At 38.7% G+C, this 23,640-nt stretch overlaps 1 protein-coding gene across 2 annotated transcripts in view; it reads left to right on the forward strand.

Moving 5' to 3' along the window:
- Positions 1-1,577: 1,577 nt before the first annotated feature.
- adamts14.L (ADAM metallopeptidase with thrombospondin type 1 motif 14 L homeolog) overlaps positions 1,578-23,640 on the forward strand; it is an 82,256-nt gene continuing 60,193 nt past the window's right edge. For both annotated transcript variants that reach the window (XM_018225401.2, XM_018225402.2), the window contains exons 1-2: positions 1,578-2,113; positions 2,984-3,372. In XM_018225401.2, the coding sequence (XP_018080890.1) occupies positions 2,029-2,113; positions 2,984-3,372 (474 nt within the window). In that variant the 5' untranslated portion in view covers positions 1,578-2,028. The remainder of the gene's footprint in view (positions 2,114-2,983; positions 3,373-23,640) is intronic.

Raw genomic sequence — 23,640 nt, forward strand, 5'->3', positions numbered from 1 at the left:
GGTGAATATTACATGCTCACTACCGCAAAGGTTAGCGTTAACATCTGCCTTGGAGTTTTGTTAAATAATTTGTCACAAAAAAAAAACACATTGTAATTGCGCATTGTTATTACATATGCTGCACATGTTTGCAAAAACAGTTTTGTCGCAAAAGCCAATTAAGCCAGAAATGTTGTATCTGTTTCTGGCTGTCCAGTGCAGGAGATCAAACAGAAAGTCGGGACATTTCACTTACAAGCCGGGACTGCATTTTAGTAAAAACTATATCTGTGAGACAGTTCATTACATGCATGTTCTATGCAGTAAGTACAGGTATGGGACCTGTTATCTAGAATGCTTGGGACCTGGGGGTTTCCAGATAATGGATCTTTCTGTAATTTGGTCTCAAAAACGAGACGCTGGCGCCATTTCGTGAATTTTTCGCCGTTTCGCGAATTTCGCGCGAAATTCGCTAATTTTTCGGCGAAGCGAAACGACGCAAATTCGCCCATCATTAATAGTGATGACATATTCAGCTGCATTTTACAAGGGTTTTAACATCAGGCCCAGTAGTGTGTACAAACTAAAGTCACTATTGAATTCACAAGTAAACTAGTGTCAATAGAACCAGGAGCCCATTAACCTGTCTGTATGTTTTTGGAGGGTGGGAGGAAACCCATGGGAGAACCTACAGACTCCTAGCAGACAGTGCCCTGCCTGAAATCAAACCTAAACAGCAGTGCTAACCATTGTGTTGCCTGCACCCAAGCAATCACAAGACTGATCTGCCTGACAATTCCATTCTCTACTTTCCTACGTGATACTTATAATGTTAATATTACCTGTATAAGCTTTTATAATTCCTTTCCAGGACTACTTTGTAAAACTATCTGTTTACTGCACTGCAAGCCAGACAATAAAAATCATTTTGTTTATTGCTAATTTGCCCTTTTTTGTATGAATGCCAAATTGTTGAATTGGAATAATGGCCACACTATAACAAATTATAAAGTGGGTAATTTTCGGTGAATTTATTAAACATGTATAGGAGCCATTATCTGGAAACCTATTATCCAGACAGCTCCAAATTATGGAAGACCACTTTGGTCAAATAATCAAAATGATTTCCTTTTTCTCTGTAATAATACAACATTACCTTGTACTTGGTTCCAGCAAAAATATAATTGACCCTTATTGAAGGCAAAACAATTCTGTTGGGTTTATTTAATGTTGAAATTATTTTTGCGTAGACTTAAGGTATGGAGATCCAAACTACAGAAAGACCCTCTGGAAAACCTGAGCATTCTGGACAACAGACCTGTAATTTTTCTAAATGCTATTACAAATATTTTTTCATGGCTTTTTTAATATTCTATTATTTTATGTTGTCGCTGATGATTTTTTAAATTGAATTCTATATCATTAGGAAATTGATTAAGATCTCATTCTCTGTCTATTTTTGTCCCTTCATTTATACTTTTAAGGCATTTATTTATTTTTCCCCCAGAGTCGGGAGAAATGCAGCATCAGATGTCAGATTTGGGAGCCTCCATCAGGCCAGAGGAGGGTTAGAGGGAACCAAGGGTGTGTCTGTATGCAATGTCACTCATATGATGTCAGTCCTAGCATGTTCTGCCTGGGATCTGTGTAATGATCTCTGAGTGCCCTGGCCTCCCTCCATTTTCCACTCTTTTTCTCCTCCTCTCCCCTTTATTTTTTCCTTTCTATATGGATGGGGCTTGTCCCGGATAGGCACAGTTCATAAGGGTCCAAGGAGGCTGTATCACAGACTAAGTAAAGTTACACCCCCACCCTTCCAGACTGTGCCTCTCCTAATCTGACAGTGCAGGGCTCCAACAGAAGGAGAGCAGATTGTTAAACGCCAAAATCCTGCAAGATCTCTCTCTCCCTCTCTCTGTTTGAACAGCAAACACATCAAAAAAAAGCTCCAGAGAAACACGCAAGCCAGCACTCACCTACTGGATATTTTATTCTCCTGCTCTTTGCCTGGGAAATTCATACAAACCTTTCTTTTCCAAGTTACACCAAATGGATTTTAGCTGCTTATATGGGCTTTTTGCTTGCCTTTTAACTTCCTATTGCTGGGTGCCTGTGCAATCCTTTACTACCCAAGGTAAGAATTCATAGAAAAGTAAGATTTTCTCTTTTTTATTCAAAGTCACAGGGTTTCAAAGTATTGCAGTTCTGCAAGACAGCAATACAAATATTACAACTGTCAATACATTCTCTGTTATTCCGAGTGATTTTTGTTTCTACTGACATTATGTGCAGTGTAACTTTCCTAGCCGGCCATCCTTTCCCCTAATTTATCCCTATTCCTCAGTTTCCTGGGTTCCAGGGTTATTTCTCTGTGTTTGGTGTCCTTTACTGTCAATGCAAACGGATCTTACATTTATGAGTGCAGTTCTATGTGTGTGTATTTCTGCAGAAGTAAAAGTAGGTTCTGACATTGTCAGCATTGCTGGAGTGAAAGACATGGTCAGGTTGAAATCACTTTGGCTGTTTGTTTGAATATTTCTTCTTTTTGTCAGAATATCACTGCATTTGTTTTGACAGGTGTCATTAACTCGTCTTCCCCCCGGATGGGGCTATAAGCAAATGTATTGCTTGATCACCCTCCTGCTAGAAGAGGGATTATATAAATTAACGGATAGCAAAGTTATATATGGGGAGCAGAAAAGCTCAGCATAGCTGCCAGTGCACGTTCCCCTATTCTGCATTACTAGGCACTCTCAGCCATTGCTGTCACGGCAGCTTAGCTATGTGAATTATGAACGCTGTGAAGGTACAGTGTGTTACATTGGGTCTGTTGAAGGGACTGTGAAATATAATTTTTAATAAAAAAAAAAAAATATTTTTTAAGCATGTAAAATAATCACTAACTTATATAACAATGCTGTGCAAGGTCGAAAGAATATGGCATGCTGCTTCTAATGATTCAAAACTGTTAAAGAGATAATGTTTATTTATTTATTCCCTGTAGAATCCATATCGGGGAAGCTAAGTGAATATGGTGTGATTGTCCCATTCAGTACAGATCACCTGGGGCATTATATTTCGCACGTGGTTTCAGCAGCAGGAAGTAGCAGAGGCGGTGTGACCTCAGAGCACCCTGGCCAGTCTCAGAGGGTTGCCCGCAGCGTGCCCGAATCACACGATAGGCACTTGTACTTCAATGTCACAGTATTTGGCAAGCAGCTGCATCTGCGTCTGAAGCCTAATAAACATCTGGTTTCTGATGGAGCTACTGTGGAGTGGCAGGAGGACTTCCAGGAGATATCTCAAGGGTCACTTCATGCTGGGTGTGTGTATACTGGAGACATCACCGATATGCCGGGAGCAACTGTGGCCATCAGCAACTGTGATGGACTGGTATGTAATATTGACCAAGAACACATTTTATTTTGTAGCTTTTCATGATGTATTAAAAGAACATTGTCGAGTCAACGTCTGATGAACCGTCTGTAAGTGAACCAAAAGAGGCGCAAATCTAACAACTTAGTACTAAGTGCTATTTATGTTTGTGTCTTTTTTATATTAATATATATACTGTATATATATATATATATATATATACAGTATATATATATATATATATATATATATATATATATATATATATATATATATATATATATATATATATATATATATATATAAGAAAAACAGTTGCTTCTTACACGTTTGAACTATATTTACTGTATATAAACAGGACTTGATTAAGTGCAGGAACATTGGCATGTTTGGTGCTGTCCAATGAAGATCCATGTACTACGTGAAATAGTAGTTGTTGGTTACTATAGACCCAACATGATGTATTTATATGTACATACAGATATGGAAAGTTTTGGCACATGCAATACTGTACTAAGCTTATGATCCGTTGCATCCAGAATGAGGCCATAGGCTTGGAAGAACCGCTCAGGTTCTATTGCTGTCAGCTTAGCGGAGACTCTAGCCTGCCAGCAAATGGGTATAGCATATCATTCTTACAGTTTTAGGATTATCTTGCATGTTCAGCAACCAACAAGTTTTCCATGAAGCTGTATCAAAATAACCTACCATTATCAATGCATTTTTTTCTGTAATTAAATTAAATTGTGCCCAATTAAATTAAAAAGTGCCCAGTCCTTAAATGAAAAGAGGCATATTAAAACAAGTCGGCATGATACTTAGCATAGCACATTTCCAGTGTCTCTATTAAAACACAGAGAATGACTTCAACTTCTGCTCTTCAGTTTTTCAAATGCCAAAAATATACTTAGTCATCTCATGCGAGGTTATTTCTAGCAATGGCTGAGTTATAAATGTCTAATTGCTGTGTACTCTATGTGTTAAGTTGCTGGTCCTTTAAGTCCAACTGTTTCTGCAAATAGACATTCAGTGTTCTTGAAATAACTCTTTAATCTTGTCCGTTGGCTCACAGACATGCACATCACTTGGCAGCCATCCCTCATGTTATAACCTATAAGCATCATTTCTCATTCATCAACAGAATGATCTTTTGACAGCAGCAGTAGCAATATGAAATAGAAATGTCTGCATTCCATTGTGAATCTTGTTTTGTTTACTGGATGAGCCATTCCAACGTTGGCAACAAAATACTGTCATTCTATAGAGGCAAATTTTGCTGTATTGATGAATTACTTTTTTCCATAAGGATAGTATTCTTTTTATTATATTAAAAGTTCTCAGGGAGCAGTTTTTTGTGCTTGAATGTATCAAGCCTTTCATGCAAATTAGCCATGTGTCTTTTTTTCTTGGCCTGTTGAATGCTTTCCAGCACCATCAGAATTCAGATTTAATTCTTAGCTTAGAAGTAACCACACCTAAACGTGCACATATTTTCAACATTAGATCATGGGTATAAATCAATGAAGTAATGAAGTGATTTAACCTTAATGAAATAATTAGGAAGATTAGAAGATCTGCAAGTGATCAGCTGTGGTGCAGGCATTGGGTTTACATATTCAATTGCCTTTTCATCTTTCATACTGGAAGAGAAGGGATGTTTTTCGCATCACTCTGCACATGGTGCAGACATTGACTTCAAGCCAAACAGATACAGTTTACTAATAAGGAAGTGGAGTGTATTACGAGTGTTTGCTAAGGGGGTGTCTATACACAATCTTACTCATTGGTGCCTGCGTAGCATAATTATTGGTGGCATAACAGCTGTGATTGACAGTTTATTTTATGAATATTCAGACTAATTTACTGAACAGTGTGACTACAGTAAGCACTTTTGTTATGGGTGATGCATCAAAGGGCATATTGCACTGGAGATTCCTGTCTAGTGATGAACTGTCAGACACCTTTGCCCCATGTTAGTTTAGTTCAAATCCCCTGACATCGGAAACTCAAGTAGAGGGCCAGACTGGAACACAGATGGCAGACTATATAGGAAAAGACAGTTAATTCAAAAACAGCACTGTCCTAAACCATCAGGAAAAACTTACATGGGCTAATTACTTGATGCCATAATGTTCTAGTTATAATGTTCAAGAATTTATAAGAATCAAATGCCCTCAATGTACAGATTATAATTATAATTATAACCTATAAAGTATAACCTTGTAAATAATCCTGTTGCACTCATTGGGACACAAAAGGGGTAATGTAATTAAAATTCACAAGCGTTATTTAAAAGGCTACACTGCTTGCAATGTAAAATCATTTGCTGGAATATTACATTGAGCATTAACAACTGCTCGGGAGTTTCATTAAATATTTTGTTGCAAAAAAAACACTTTGCACTTACGAAATGTAATTACACACACTGCAAATGTTTGCAAAAGCCATTGGTCGCAAACTTTGCGATGAAGTCGTTGAGGCCATTAATCAGTTAAAAAGGACTCAAACTGTGCCGCAATAGTTCGCAAGTGTCTTTGCACAGGTTTTTTTGCACCTGCGCAAGATTTACTACTGCAGGTGTAAGTAAAAGTTAATTTAAAAGTGTATGCAAATTGTATCATTTCTAGTGAGTCGTTGCTTCATTTAGTGCAAGTCAGTTGCAAGCATAGACACAGTAACTGGGTCATGCCTTCTTCAACATCATTGGAAGTCTTTGTATATGTGTTACTACACCAATATAGACACAATTTTTTGGACTAATTTGCTGGATAATTAACATCTGTGCAAGAGTCTCATCTTTTTATTAAACCAAGCTGGATTACACTCCCGTCCACAATTTTACCTTATTTATCAGATAATCAGCTAGAAAAAGTCGGGTCGGGAAAAGCTTTGACAAAATCAAGCATGAATCTGAATTGCTTGATTTTTTCGGATTCTCGGATCGCTCAAATCTTTTGAGTTATCGCCTGAAAACCCCAACTTTTTTAGATTGCCGGATGAAACCCAGCACAGATCATGGTATCTTCAAATTGTAAAAGGGACATCACTGTGGAAATGACGCCCATAGACTTGTATGGCATCATGCGTCAAAACTAAAAAGATGCACGTCAAAAAAAAAATTCACCATATGTCAAAAACTTTTTGACGCCCATAGACTTGTATGGTGTTGTGCGTCAAAAATAAAAAGACGCACGTAAAAAAAAAATCCGCCGTACTTTTAAAAACTTTTTGGCGCCCATAGACTTGGCCCAATGGGCATTGGCGGCGGCAAATTTTTTGTGAAACAAAACGGGTCAAATTTGCCCATCCCTAAACATCTGCCATTGACCTCGGCAGGTTTGAGATGGTGGATCTTGAGATTTTTAGCAGCTTTGGGGTATGATAAATCTCAAAAAATTTGAGGGTTTAAAAAAATGTAAAAGTAGAGGTTTAATAAATAACCCCCTAGTGTTCAGAGCTAAAATAAAATTGTTTACTGTATTTGGCCATAACCATAAGAACTCAAGAATAGTCAATGGCAAACAAAGTAGACTCTCATTGGAAGAGCCTCTTGCAGCAATTAGGCTTTTTTCACTGGAGGTATCCTGTCATGGGAAAACATGTTTTTTTTCAAAACGCATCAGTTAATAGAGCTACTCCAGCAGAATTCTGCACTGAAATCCATTTCTCAAAAGAGCAAACAGATTTTTTTATGTTCAATTTTGAAATCTGACATGGGGCTAGACATTTTGTCAATTTCCCAGCTGCCCCTGGTCATGTGACTTGTGCCTGCATTTTAGGAGAGAAATGCTTTCTGGCATGCTGCTGTTTTTCCTTCTCAATGTAACTGAATGTGTCTCAGTGAGACATGGGTTTTTACTATTGAGTGTTGTTCTTAGCTCTACCAGGCAGCTGTTATCTTGTGTTAGGGAGCTGTTATCTGGTTACCTTCCCATTGTTCTTTTGTTTGGCTGCTGGGGGGAAAAAGGGAGGGGGTGATATCACTCCAACTTGCAGTACAGCAGTAAAGAGTGATTGGAGTTTATCAGAGCACAAGTCACATGACTTGGGGCAGCTGGGAAATTGACAATATGCCTAGCCCCATGTCAGATTTCAAAATTGAATATAAAAAAAATCTGTTTGCTCTTTTGAGAAATGGATTTCAGTGCAGAATTCTGCTGGAGCAGCACTATTAACTGATTAATTTTGAAAAAATTTTTTTTTCCCATGACAGTATCCCTTTAAGAATATGGAATCCTTTACAAAGGTTTGACTAAATACCCAAAAAAATTGGAACCACAATTTGTACAATTACAATTTAAAACGTTTGCATGATCTATTTACAAAAATTGCAGATTTCAGTTGTCAAGAGCCTTTAAGTCTCATGACGCTAAGTAGCAAATTAATCAGTATTTAAAATTGCAATTTGGTGATCACTGGAAAAAGGTATGATAGGTTCTTGCTCAGTTGAGAAATCAGCCTTCCCGGTTTTTGGTTCACCTTGACCTCTAAGAATTTGGCTAAATCCAAAAAATAAAAAAAAGTGTCAAGATTCAGAAAAGTTCTGAATCATTTCCTGCCTCCTTAGGATGATTTGTAGAATGCTGGGAGTAGTAGTCCAGCAGTATTTGAGCAGTAAAGAAGGTATATGTTTCCTCTAAAGGTTAATGGCAAGGGATCAGTTTATTTACAAACAGAATGCTTTGGGATGGGTAAATGAGGTGCTACAGTTACAAATGACTGTAGTAATTTGTTCATGACCCATCCTAACTATGTGAAATGAATGTGCAGGTCCGTAAGGGTTAATGTGCTTCAAGTTAAATATGTGGTCCACCACTTCAATGAGCAGCTTTGAGAAACAGGTGTTTCCCAATGATTCATTCCTGGAAATGTTTTCCATAAAAGCACTGACTGGGTTCCACAGTGTGTTTCACTCAAGAACTGAGTCCTTTAAAACCACAGCTGTTTATATAAATTTATATAAAATCCATGCCCAGCTAAATCATATATTCTCCTTATAGCCAAATAATCTTCATTGGGCAATTGGGCTTGTGAGCACTTCCCTTATATACAGTGATACAGGCAAGCAAGTACATTTAGGATTGCAAATTTTAGTTTGAAATAAGATATAATAACTGTACATATAATTACAATACTAATATAGCATGCAAACTGAATGAGATTCAAATATGCCCTGGTTTTTAAGTTACACTGAGGTTCAAACACAGTGTCGGACTGGGACACCAGGGGCCCATCAAAAAACCTTAGACCAGGGGCCCACCAAAAGTCTTTAAACAGTACCGTAACTAGAGGGGGGCGGGCCCTGGTGCGTGACGCAGGGGGCCCTGGCCCGCTCGCACCCCCTGCTCCCCCGGTAGTTCCGCCACTGTTTTTAGACCAGGGGCCCACCATCAGTACTATGTTTTTTTCTCTCCTCACTCAACCTCTAGTCTCCAAGTCTCTTTTCTTTACATACTATAAACTATTATTCCACCTATTTAGCCACTTTCTTCTCATAGAAATAGTGAATGGCCATGAAATAGGCCAAAAGTTTAGCAGCATGAGGGCCCACTGACACCTGGGCCCATCAGGAGTTTTCCTGGTATCCCTGTGGGCCAGTCCAACACTGTTCAAACAGCTCCTTACTAGTCCAATGAATAGTGACTGGCTACCTCTGGTGTAGGGGAATTACGACTAGAGCATGGGGCTGGGAGCTGTTGGGGGGAGCTGTTGGGGCCCCCTCAGGCAGAAGACCCCCCCCAGTCCATGCTGGCATTTGCCAGATTCCATAGATTGACAGTTCATGCCTGATAGCATGTGATATCCAGGTAACTTTTAAAATATTGGGCCTCCTTTACTAATAGCACATTTTTAATCCACAATGCGTTACTTGTCACTTATGAGGGGGCCCTGTTATGTGCTGGGGGATACAAGAAGATCTGCCTGGTCGCCCCACAGTCATTGATAGTATTGTTTGTTCCCCCTCACTTAGTAAGTGTTGTAATTTGAGCTTTCTAAACAGTCAGTGACAACTTTTAAAGAAATATTAATAATAAAGTGTTAAAATACTACCGCAGTGCTTTCCCACCTCCTACTTATTAGGATGTTTGCATGTCCCCTCCAAAAAACAAACCCAAAACATTACTTTAAAAGAGTTTAATATGCGTTATGTACAGCACAAAACTGTTTGCCCACCAACAGAAGCAAGCAGTGCAAGGGTTGTATCCTACTAGTTATGTATTTATGCATTCATTCATCGTAGTGTTATGTTTTATATAACGTTAATTGCTTTGAAGGATGTCAGAATGTGTCTGCCTTGGGAAATAGTTGTAGGAGACAGGGAAGTCAGTCTATATGTGTAAGAAAGATGAACTGTTATCAACCTGTCTGCTTTACTAAATTGCATGCAAACTACAAAAGCTTAAAGGGATCCTGTCATTGGAAAACAGTTTTTTTTCAAAATGCATCAATTAATAGTACTACTCCAGCAGAATTCTGCACTGAAATCCATTTCTCAAAAGAGCAAACAGATTTTTTTATATTCAATTTTGAAATCTTACATGGGGCTAGACATTTTGTCAATTTCCCAGCTGCCACCAGTCATGTGACTTGTGCCTGCACTTTAGGAGAGAAATGCTTTCTGGCAGGCTGCTGTTTTTCCTTCTCAATGTAACTGAATGTGTCTCAGTGAGACATGGGTTTTTACTATTGAGTGTTGTTCTTAAATCTACCAGGCAGCTGTTATCGTGTGTTAGGGAGCTGCTATCTGGTTACCTCCCATTGTTCTTTTGTTTGGCTGCTGGGTGGGAAAAGGGAGGGGGGTGATATCACTCCAACTTGCAGTACAGCAATAAAGAGTGATTGAAGTTTATCAGAGCACAAGTCACATGACTGGGGGCAGCTGGGAAATTGACAATATGTCTATGTCAGATTTCAAAATTGAATATAAAAAATCTGTTTGCCCTTTTGAGAAATGGATTTCAGTGCAGAATTCTGCTGGAGCAGCACTATTAACTGATTCATTTTGAAAAAAATGTTTTTTTCCCATGAGAGTATTCCTTTAAATGTGAGCACCATGTGGATTTATTTATACACTAGATTTCTAAGGGGCAGATTTACTAACGGTCGAAGTGAATTCGAGGGAATTTTCGAAGTAAAAAAATTCGAAATTCAAAGTAATTTTTTGGATACTTCGACCATCGAATAGGATATTACGACTTCGAATTTACTTCGACTTCGATTCGAAGTAAAAATCGTTCGAATATTCGACCATTCGATAATCGAAGTGCTGTCTCTTTAAAAAAACTTTGACTTCAATACTTCTCCAAATTAAACCTGCCGAAGTGCTATGTTAGCCTATGGGGACCTTCTACAACATTTTTCTAAGTCTTTACACATCGAATAAAAATCCATCGATCGATCGCTAAAATCGTTTGATCGAACGATTTTTATTCGACCACAGGATTGCCAAATTTGTTGAAAAAACTTTTTTTAATTCGATGGTCGAATTTCGACGTTTTTTGTACTTCGAATTTCGACCCTTGATAAATCTGCCCCTTAAAGTGTAATACTATAAATGAATATTATTAACTCTTATACCATGAATTATGAATCAGTTTCATGCATACCTGTATCCAATAGGTTATGAATCAATTCAGAATCATTGGCATAAACTATAGGGGGAATATATATATAAATATATATTCATAATATATAGGAAAATGCAGATTTGCTCTGCACCTCTAGCTGCAGACTGCCTGGGTCAAAACTACCTGCCCAGTTTTCTGGTGTGCGATTGGCCCATGACAGCAGCAGTCCACCCTGTGACATCATCTATCTTCCCCAGACATCACTGGTAGGTCCCCCCCCCTCACCTGGACCACAATGTCCCAATAGGTGGCAACCCTACCTCACTGTGACAAGTGCCTTGAAAAGCAAACCCCCATGTGAATTACCCTAAAAGTATTTATAAGCAATATTTTACAAGTGCAAAATGGCAGAATTTTTTTGTAACACAGCTGTTGCATTGCATGCATGTGCCTAGTTTCCATTTATATAATTTTTCAAACATCACTTCAACAAAAATCTAATTTGTCCTCTAAATATATAGCAGAATCCTGGCAACGTGGGCAAGTGAAACATTCGTGTTGGTAATCCACAGCTGGTATCGATAATCCTAAAAATCCTAATAAACATAAGGGGGAGACAGGCGATGTACACATGGATTTAGGAGGATTACATGATGTCTTTGGGTGTGTACATGGGAAGCATGTAAAGGCTTTACTCTATCCAATGTATTTTTTTGCATGATAAAAGAAAATATTATTCTAAGCAACATTAAAGAGCACCTGTTTGGGAAAAATAGTTCCTCCACTGCAGCTTGTTGGCTGACAGAGCTGGTAAGTGACTAAGTGACTATTCTCAGTGTGGGGGCACATGATGGGGCAAATGCATGTGCAAAATGATTTTCTGGTATAATTGTTCATTGTGTGCAAACAATATCATACACGTGTATATACTAGGCGACTCTTCTGCAAGAAACCAGGGGTTCTACCCAAGGATAGTTAGTCAATGTTGATGAAATGTCACTAAAATAAAACATTTCCTTTTGCAAATTAACACGTTTCCAAAAAAATTTTTCTAAAGCACTCCTATACACATATCCCATGAGTTTCCCAGTTCTTATAATTCAATAGGAGTGTTGGAACAACTGTAGCTTATAAAATGGTCCTAATATACCAGTGCACAGTGGGACATAATGGCACATAGTGGATTCTGGATAACATGTCCCATACCTGTAGAAGTAAGCTTTATATGAAATGTAATATTATGTGGTATATGGACATGTAAGTGACAAGAGTGCCTATTGCAATGAATATATCTAAGATATGTGCTCTCTTGGAAACAAGTATACTCTAAATACATCCCTTCTGAGTGAAGCATTTGACAAATGAATACTGCAAGTCTCTCATAAGCTTGCTGTTATAGTGTAATCCCCTGACTCCTAGCCCTGTGTAGCCCCTTATTTCAGAGATTCAGCGCACACCTACTGTACACAAAAGGGTGTCTGCTGCTGCTTGCCACATAAATAGCCCAGACATGAACAACTTCAGCATAAACATAAATGTATTTCCACTCCTGTATACCATGCACTATAAAAGCTACTGAGCTCCTGAGTTAAAGAAGGCTTTCTTGCTGGGTACATTTTCTGAAAAAAGATTTGAGCAAAATGTTCTCAATGCCATAAAGAAAACTAATAAAAAACCACACCTTACTGGACATTGACATCTGGGACCACTATAATATTAGCAAAGCTTCTGGTGGCATTCCAGCATATTTAATTAATGGCTCAGCTGTCTGGACACACTAAGGACAATATCACAAGGTATTTTTCTCAACCAGTGTATCTACACCCGAGAAGAAAACACCGATCCGCTCCATTCCAGGAGGAATTTCAGTGCAAAAATGCATACTTTCATGTTTCTGCACTGATATCAGTCCCATCTGCGCACTAACAGACGAAGGTTGTGCCCAGTGCAGGCCCGGACTGGCAATCTGTGGGTTCTGGCAAATGCCAGAGGGGCTGCTGTATGGTTCAATAGAAAGTTACCAAATAGTGGGCTGGTAGGGGGATGTTTGGGCTGGTAGAGGGCTGTTTGGGCCTCTGTGTACTCGGCATGGCAAGGAATGGCAGGGCCTATTTTGACTCCCAGTCCAGGCCTGGCCCAGTGATGTTGGGGCAGAAGGAAGCAGATATCTGCATTTTTACCCCCAGTGTGAATACGCCAGCAGAGAATACAATTCGTGTGACATGGTCCTGAATGCAGGGGGTGCTACACTAAGGTGCTAGAGGGGTGAAGTTGGACACTATGGTCCAATATGATATGTCTATCTCCACTAAGGGCTAAACTTTACGAGAGATTTTGTAAGATGATGTTGGATCGACAAAACGCATCCTACAAGCCAGATGTAGTTGCATGAGTAATGGAACTGATACAAACATCTGATGTGTAAACTACATGCAAAATGATCTATCTGACACCACACAACTGTCAGATGGGAACACAGCATACTGTATCTTCATCCGATGAGATAAAATCTGTCTGACCAACTTTTTTCCCCCATTGAAATACATTGAATGTCGGATGTAGATGCATGAACAAACAACACTTTACATTCTAGCTATAGGGAGATCCAATTTTGTAGCATCCTACAAATTTTGTGGTCTTGCATGCTGTTGCGTGGCATTGCGTTGATCCGACACGTCAAGACACGACTGTCGGATGACTCTTCACGCTGCAACTTCATATCTCTTACCTTGTTTCCATTGGCTGCGTTTTGTCGCAGAGCGTCGAATCGCACGGAAAACATCTGTGTAGTCCTACCCTTAGGGCACACGCTAAGATTCGGGGATTTAGTCGCCTATCGACAAATCGCCTCTTCTTCGGGCGACTAATCTCTACGAAAAGCCTTCCTGTTGGCTAGAATCTAAATCGCTGGCGAGATGGCACTCGGAGCATTTCGTTTTCCGAAGTTGCCCGAAGTTTCCTCGTGAGGCAACTTCAGAAAACGAAGAGCTCCAAGTGCCATCCTTCCGGCGATTTAGACTCTAGCCGGTGGGGAGGCAGTTCGGGGGGATTAGTCGCCCAACGAAGAAGCGATTTGTCGCTGGGCGACTAATTACCTTCATGTGCCCCTGCCCTTATGCTTAGGGACTTTAGATTTTGTGTTGAAGTTACTACTTTTGCTTCAAGGATGAATATGTAGTTAAACATATTTTTAAAATCATACCGTGAAACCTCAATTTTTTCATACACAGGAATAGTAAAACTAAAAAAAAAATCAAAGTGGTATAAAGCAATTTATATAATGTACTGTTTTCTGCATTGGTGTGTTTACTTAAGAAACACTACTATGGTTTATATAAACACATTGCTATGTAGCCATGGGGCAGCCATTCAAGGGTCAGGTTACATAGCACATAACAGATACACTGTTTAGAATACCTTTGTATTTTATTACAGAGCTTTTCTGTTATCTGCTAAGTAACCTGTGCCTTTTCTCCTTTTTCAGCTTAAATGGCTGCCCCCATGCCTACACAGCAGCATATTTGTATAAATGATAGTAGTCTTTCTAAAGCAAACACATAACGTTTCAAATAAAATTTACTTTTGTCCTGCATTGGTAATTACTTTAAAACACTTTTATTTTTGGGTGTTACTGTTCCTTTAAGTTTTCCCAACATTTTACACTGTTTTCCTGTGGTCCCACAATATATAATGCATGATACATTTTCCTGATTTACATCATTTTTTCTGGTCCACTTACAAAACCTAAAAATGAGACAGAAAGTATTTACTTATGAACATAGCCAGGGATAGCCCAAGGTTTTAGAAACATTCGAAGGGCATACAATCCTCCTCTGAATTTCATCAGACTTTACTCCTTACCAGTGTATGCAGCCAGGACTTAATTACAGAAGCAGACAGACTCTTTATTAAGAATCTATACCGCTATATCTGACATCTCACTATTATCTAACATATGGTCATTTACATCATTGCCATCACCAAATGCATTACATTTTGAATACAGTGTAAAATTGCCCAGCAAAGATTACATAGTAACCCCAATATGTTAGATATCACGGTATCTACTGACATACTTTAGTGCAGGCAGGGGTGATCCTTCTTGGATATGTACATAATTACATAATAATTCGGTTTTGGGAAGGGTCAAAATGACCCACCAGGGTACCAGGGAAAATCTCATGGGCTTGAGTCCTGGAATACCCTCAGCTGGTCGTCCTCATTTACTACCACCTGAATATCCCTCATAGGTTACCCACCACCAGTTTGCCTTTGCCCTGCTTACTTTATACCTGCAGGCAGGAACCAGCTGCCATACCAAGAATTCTTTTGCAGCCCTCTCCCGAAGGAGCCATCATTTATGATGTCACTGGCTGGGCCCTCGGGCCCTTGAAGTTAGGTTCTCAGGTAGGCCCCAGGTGCCCCTATCTGACACTGGGTTTGGCCTACCTACATTAGACAGCTTAGGCGAGCAAAATAGTCAATTTTAGGGATGTTATATGTCCCTTATAACTGAGCTTGGAGAATTTAGAGACAGATATTCTAAGATGTGGTCAGGAGAGAAATAGTAGAAGCAAAATTAATTTCATTAAATTAGAGACACATTTCTACTTCATTTGTTTGCTAATTATTTCCATGCCCTCCTATTATAGGTCATGGCTTATTCGGAATTTTGCTTTAATGTCACGTATTTTTAATTTCATTGCATGGAATTTCGTTCAAAAGAAATGGACAACAGCCATATTCTTGCGTTTAGAAAAATACTAATACACAGTAAAATACTTCCAGAAACTGTGCAGAAAAGAATTTTGTGGTAATACTAAGGGTAATGGAACTGACAGCGATTTTGTCCAAAAATCGCCAGATGCTATGCCTGGCCATGCTGCTGCAATACAGGGTGAATTCGAGTTGATTTATTGCCATAACATTTTTACCCCAAATGAGGAAACACAGGGTGTGCTATAAAACAAATAACAAAACAAATATCCTCAAGAACTGCTTTTGTCATTTTCCTTTACGCCAATTTATGATATATTGCAGCATTAACCCATTCCATGTTACTACTACTACTACTTCTTGTTGCCAGTGAACAACCGTACAGCGTAAATGAAAGAGAAACCTGGAATCATACAATGCTGTATTAATAGACTCAGGTCTCGACTGGGATTCAAAATAAGCCCTGGCATTTTTAAGTATGCAAAGGCCCAAACAGCCCCCCACCAGCCCACTAAAAAGTGACTTTCTGTGGCATCTGCCATTTGCCAGGATCCACAGATTGCCCTTATTACAATGTAACCCAACTTAGAAAGAAGGAAATAAAGCTATTTAGGTGATGTAAAAGGAGTCATACAGGTATTCACAAAAGCCTCATTCAAGTTTCAAGGATAAGGTACTTTTGTATGGTTTGATGTTAAATTGTAGTTCTGGGCACCACTTGTGAATTTGGTGTTTAAGGATATACTGTATTCTTGTTTAAAATAATATTTTACTCTACTTTAACTCCAGTTTTGGGCTAACTCCACCTTTGTTTTCTGAACTAAGTAGGGGGAAATCAATGATGATAATGTGCTTTTATCCATACTTGTTACAGCTAGGGTTGCCACTTGGCCAGTGTTTTACCAGCCAAGCCAGAAGTAAACTGTGGCTATACCTCAAGTTGAAGAAGTTGGGTAGAAATTTGGCCAACCATTTCTGATTATGGTTGGGTGCGGGTCAGACTGAGGAAGTACACTCCTGCACTGCTACTGAAGATTCCCTGTCTTGGAACCAGATGCGCATACAGAAATAGCATACAGGGTGAGAAGACACGGGTACGGTGGGGTGTGGGTTCTACAATGGCAATATTTTGTTGGTTGGGGTCGGGAGATGGTTAAGGTTTTGCGGGATAGGACCAGAGGGGGTTGAAGTTTACCTGACCCGCACATCAGTAGTAGCCAGTAAAAAAGATGGTAACTGCACACAGGTGTGGTGCTGTGCCTGTCAGTGGAGCTACATGAAGGCGTGGATGGGAGCAGTTCCACTTTTCTCAGCCCGTGTTCAAAACACAGATTGTCCTCCCCGCTTCACTATTGTATCTCTGTCATGGAAAATCAACAATCTGAGCAATCTTCATTCTCTTATATGGTTATACATTTATGTGTGTGTGATTCTTCCAACTACCTCCGACTGCACCCCCACTTGGGGGCACATTTACTTAGCTCAAGTGAAGGATTAGAATTTCGAGGTATTTTTTTGCTACTTCGACCATCGAATTGGCTACTTCGACCTTCGACTACGACTTTGAATCGAATGATTCGAACTAAAAATCATTCGACTATTCGACCATTCGATAGTCGAAGTACGGTCTCTTTAAAAAAAACCATCGACCACCTACTTCGCCACCTAAAACCTTCCGAGGTACAATGTTAGCCTATGGGGAAGGTCCCCATAAGCTTTCTAAGTATTTTTTTATTGAAGGAAAATCGTTCGATCGATGAATTAAAATTGATCGAACGATTTTTCCTATGATCGTTTGAACGAATTGCGGTAAATCCTTTGACTTCGATATTCGAAGTCGAAGGATTTTACTTAGACGGTCGAATATTGAGAGTTAATTAAACCTCGATATTCGACCAATAGTTAATGTGCCCCTTAATGTTTTTTAAAATGTAATGGTGAGCACAACTTTTCCTTGTTTGTTATAGTTATACAGGAGCAGTGACCAGCTCCATGTTGTAGCTCCCACCCTTCCCAGCTATAGTCAGGTGATCCCACTGGTGTCTAATAAAAGGGCAACCAAGTTGGAGAGTTTTACTTGCTGAAAGCAGCAAGTAAGTTGCAGGTACAACTTAGTCCCTTTATAAAATGTATAATAAAGCAATAGAATTCTTAATGAATCAGATGAAAGTTGAGTGTAGGACTGGCCAGACCAGGGATGACTTTGACGTAGTTGGCCAGTCTAAATATATTGCAATATATGGACAAACAATCCCTGTTTTGTTTAAAGGGTAAGGCATTTTTTAGTAGCTTTAGGCACAAAATGTCTCAATGTCCTTAATATATTGATAATGGGTTGAGTGCAGAGGACTCTTGTATTTGTCTATATATATATATATATTTGCAAAGAAGAACCAGCAACCACAGGGTATTATCAAATCTAAAAACGTGTATTAGTACGTGTAAAGCTTGCATAGCCAACGTAACATTTCGGTCCCAACTGCGACCTTTCTCAAGGCTATATATATATATATATATAAAAATATATATATATATATATATATATATATATATATATATATATATATATATAGGAAATTACAAAATTACAACACAAACAAATAAAACATGAAGATGAACTGCAATTTGTCTCAGGATATCACTGTCTACATCATAATAATAGTTTAGTTAAAGGTGAACAACCCGTTTACATCTGCCAGTGTATTCCCAGCTTTACCTTTCATTGGTAATAATTGTGTGTTTGCTTAAGAAACACTACTACAGTTTGTATAGATAAGCTACTGTGTAGCAATGGGGGCAGCCATTTATACTGAAGATAACAGATATGTACTCAGCAGATAACAGTTAAGTAGTGATGGGCAAATAAATTTGCCAGACGCAAATTTGCCGGCGGCGAATAAAATCGCAAGACTCCAATGTAAATTTGCTGTGTCAAAAAAATTTGGACGCATATCGGAAAAGTCGCCGCACGTCAACACTATTCGGACGCCCATTGACTTTAACGCCAGCGTCAAAATTTATGTGAATTGACGCGGGTGTCAAAATCCGAGTTTTGCATATTTTTTCAGGAATTTTGCGGGAAATTCGCTAATTTTTCGGCGAAGCAGGAGAAATTCACCCATCACTACAGATAAGCTGTATAAGAAACAATGGGTTTAGTTGTATCTTATACAGGGTTTAGAAATTCGTCCACCACTACAAATAAACTGTATAGGATACAATAGGTTTAGTTTTTACACAAGAAGCTAAACAGATTTCAATACAGCCATGGGATCCAGTATCCAGAAAGCTCCAAAATACGGAAAGGCCATCTCCCATAAAATTTTTAAAAATGATTTCCTTTTTCTCTTTAATTAGAAACAGTACCTTGTATTTGACCCAAACTAAGACACTAAGCCGGGGCCGGTATTACAAATTTACCGGCAATGTAGCTGCCGGTAATTTGTAATACCATTTACAAAATCCCCTGCCCGCCGATGAAAACATTTTCGATGTTTTTTTTAAAAGTAAAAAAAACATTTTCACTCTTTGCGTTATTGGTTCTTTTAACAAGCAAATCCTAAAGTGCGTCAGTCTTTTCCCGTAACGCAGGCCATCTGAACAAATCCCATATGGATGCAGCCTGAACTTCATAAAGTGTTCAGTTCCTAGTAATATGCCAGATATGAGCTTTGCACAGGTGCCTCTCTGCATTATAATTCCTGAGGCATCATGACATCTCCAAATATTCTCAGAAGACGTTTGCCAATGAAAACAGAAAGGACTTACTTTCTGGTTTTCCAATGAAATATGCCTTTATGTTATGTTCTAAATAAAGTTACTGGGTTGTGTGTGCTACTCAGTGAGACACTCACCCTCCAGGGGACATCTCAAAGTCAGTGCAAATGTCTGTGCTTCACGTTTCCTCTGAGTCTGAAAGGCCTCATACTGTATGTAGCAATTGTATGCAGCTTGTTGCATGTTTCCATACATCTTATTTGAAAGGGGCTGTGTAGAAAGCCAGCATTATGCCATTCAGAGATAAAAATGTAAATGTTTCTATTACTGGAATCCTAATTAAATCTTCAAGTACATTCATTTGAATGCGCTGGTTTTTAGCCGAGTGGTGGAAAGAAAAATTAACTACTGCTATAAATGACAGTTTTTGCATGCAAATACACGTGGCCATACACGGGCCGATAAAGCTGCCGTCAGACCGAGTCGGCAGCTTATTGGCCCGAGTATGGGGCCCTCTGACGGGCTTCCCCGATCGATATCTGGCCGAAAGTCTGCCAGATTTTGTACGGAACTAAAAATCCTGTCGGATCGCGGGCGCATCTGTTCATTGATGCGGCCCCGCGATCCGACCGCCCCTTACCCATTGCTAGGATCCGATCGTTTGGCGATGTCTCCATGTATGGCCTCCTTAAGATCGCTCACAAAGATAATATGTACACATATATATATATATATATATATATATATATATATATATATATATATATATATATATATATATATAATTGATTAACATAGGCTCTTAATGAAATCTTTGCTTTATTTGCCAATTTATAGCAGACTATAGCAGACAAAACGAATTGCTGATTTGAGGCAATCCCCTATGTTACTATAATTAATTATATAGAGTCAGGGCTCTTACACACGGCCGTTTTCTCCTGCGCTCCCCTGAGTTGCGTTTTTTTCCATTCAGCCGCAACGCAGTCGAACACAGGTGAAATGCAACCTGCATACGTCCCAACCTGCGTTTGTTGCTTACATGCGTCTGTGTGAGTCCAACCCACTTCACAATAATTGAGTGTGTCTAGTCCTGCAATCTCCTGCGGCTGAACGGAAGAAAGCGCAACGCAGGGGAGCGCAGGAAAAACGGCCGTGTGTTAGAGCCCTTTGGGATACAAATAAGATTTAGATATACAGGTATAGGATTTATTATTCAGAAACCTGTTAGGAGAAAAGCTCCTAATTACAGGAAGGCCATCTCCCATAGACTAAATTTTAAAGGATAAGTAAACCTTTAAAATAAGCAAATGTAAAACTGATAAGGGGGCTATTCTAAGCACTTTTGTAATTTACATTCATTATTTATTTTGTTTTTAATTCAAGTCATTTTCCCACCATTCTGACCAGCAAGTAGTCAAGGAAGTTGTCAGGAGAAAGAAAGAGGCTGATGTTCTTCAAATACAATTTAAAACCTTTCTCACATCTTTCCTAAGCAGAAAAACATCAGCCTCTTTCTTTCTCCCTCCCTATGAGACACAGTAGACAATGAGGATGACTGGGGAAGTCAGTGCAGGTTCTCTGCTGAAAAGTAGGAAGTGGAAGTGTGACTTGCTTGTGCAGCAGTTCTGAGAGAGCTGAGGAGAAACAAATGTAAGTCAATTATTTGTAATTTGTAGGGAATAAATTGTTCTAAGAGTGGGCGAACCCACAGAAAGATCCAGTGCACTGTGCAAGCTAAAGTCACCTAATGTCATGCTTGAAACTCTTTGCTCCATATGAGAATCGCACACAGCTTTCCTAGTTGCATAGTTAATTGTGGTAAAGACAACTGTTCAACAACTCTCCCACCTTCACTGACCTACTTCTGACCCATCCCTCTTAACCCTCTTGCCAAATGTACAACTCTCGCTGTAAACAAGTACTGTGTATGTAACGAAAAGGACACTGTTAAGGAGAAAAACGGCAGAATAAATCTTAGATTGTTTTTTAACTATATAAATATTGGTAAACAAATGAAACAGGAAGGTGGGGAACATTTGCTATCAGAGTCAAGTAAATGGGTTGACTAAAATGGAAAAGTTCGAAATTTTAAACCAAATATTTTTTTTTCATCAATGAGGAAAGGAAATTTAAAACAGACTTTATTTGGGGGCAGATTTATCAAGGGTCGGATTTCGAGCTTATGGGAGTCTATAAAAACTCCCATAAACTTTAAAATTCCAAAAAAAAACGATCATTCGAAATTGTTTTTTTTCAACAAAAAAAAACGCGATTTGAGTTTTCTCAACAAAAAAAAACAGTACATGATAAATCTTGAAATTCGAATTTAGATTATTTAACTCAAATCGAATTTGGACTATTCCTAGTCAAATTACACTGAAATAAACTCAAAATTTGAAAATCTGCCTATAAGTGTCATTTAACAAAGGTTCAGGACGAGATGTATTCACCTTAGGGCCACACGGGGGCCTTAATCAAATCTGCTGTCTGATATCAACCCTACCGCTGGCAGTAGTCTCCTCTCTCTTCCGCATTGAATCAGCTTGGTTAGAACAGGGTTTCAGTGAAGAAACGCAAGTCTTTGCAATTTGAGCCTAAATCCACTGGACTGTTCATGACGAGCTGGTGGTCAGAATGCGAAATGCGAAAGAGAAGGCTACTGCCAGGGGTAGATCCATAGCATTGTGATTGCCAGACCACTAATCTACTATGTTTCTTTGATGTCTGGTATTGTACCCAGAGACTTGAGAATGGGTGCAACACTCTTATTCAAAACAGATTGTGTTCAAAGTCAAGGACCTTCTCATTCCTATGCTTTTTCCCTGATGAGGAACTATTATAGGGTTGATGTGAGTTGGATTTGGCTGAATGCAAATACTAATTTGCAAACTCCAATTTTAACAAAATGTTATCAAAATTGCATCATCTAAACCAGTGCTGTCCAACTTCGGTGGTATAATGGGCCAGAATTTTTCTGGTGTGGTGGAGGGCCGATAATGGAAGCCAGTGTTGGCCAGTGTTGGTGTATCTCTGCTTTACAGAAATTCATAATTCTGATTATTCCCTGAGCCAGTAGAGTTTACAATCCTAGATCCCAAGCACATTCACACAACACAAACTTGGGTCTGTATTATCAGAATTACCAATTTAATTGCCTGTGCACTTTTTAGTACCAAAATAAAACGACACACAAGCACAGGTACAGCACAGTACTCTGCTTTTGCTTATAGATTCTTTACCTGGTCTGCAGTACACATTGGAAAAAAATGCACAATGTGAAAGCTTTTTCCACATTCCAATTGAAGATAGATTGTGTATTTTGTTGGTTACGCTAGTGCATAGTAAATGTGATAAAACATATTGTCGATAAAATAGTTGTTTTGCAACCAAAAAAACCAAAAAAATCACTTTCAAGTATTAAATGTGAAATGCTCAGTTAAAAATTTGTAGTGGGTAGTTAGGGGTTATTTCTCAAAATCTGAATTTATCAGATTTTTTTTAAATAAAAAAAATCTGACGAAACTAGAATCCACGATTTGACCTTATTTATTATTAAAAAGCATAATTTAATCGGATGGGGGGAAAACTCAATGAAATCGAACAAAGACCCGAGTTGTACGTTTTTTTTAGTTTTTTTCCAGAATCGCTCGACTTTTTTCAGATTTTTTGCACGGAAATCCCAAAACAGTCGTATTTTTGGGCAAATTCCAGCACAGACCACAGAAACTTGCAAATAGGATAGGGACCTCTCCCATTGACTTATATACAACCTCGGCAGGCCTGAGATGGTGGATTTTTGGATAGTGACTTTTTACAGCGTTGGGGGTATACTAAATCTCTAAAAATTCAAGGTTTTTGTTTACTAAAAATTTAGAAAAGGATTTTCTAGTAATTTTTTTTTACGTTTTTAGAGTTGTTAGCATTCGGACGTTAATAAATAACCCCTAAATGTCTTAATATCGTCATATTGTCTCTTTTTTTTCTGTCCCTACCCGAATCATTTCAAGCTATTACTTTTAATTTTACAAAACTGTAGTTGGTAACCCCAGTGCACAGAGTTCCAGTTGGGTCAAATAGGTTTATCTGGGTTAAGGCAGCTCTGCATTATGTATTTCCTTTTAAAGGGATACTGTCATGGAAAACATGTTTTTTCCAAAACTCATCAGTTAATAGTGCTGCTCCAGCAGAATTCTGCATTGAAATTCATTTCTCAAAAGAGCAAACAGATTTCTTTATATTCAATTTTAAAATCAGACATGGGGCTAGATATATTGTCAGTTTCCCA

This window comes from Xenopus laevis, chromosome 7L, assembly GCF_017654675.1.
Source record: "Xenopus laevis strain J_2021 chromosome 7L, Xenopus_laevis_v10.1, whole genome shotgun sequence".
Taxonomy (NCBI): domain Eukaryota; kingdom Metazoa; phylum Chordata; class Amphibia; order Anura; family Pipidae; genus Xenopus; species Xenopus laevis.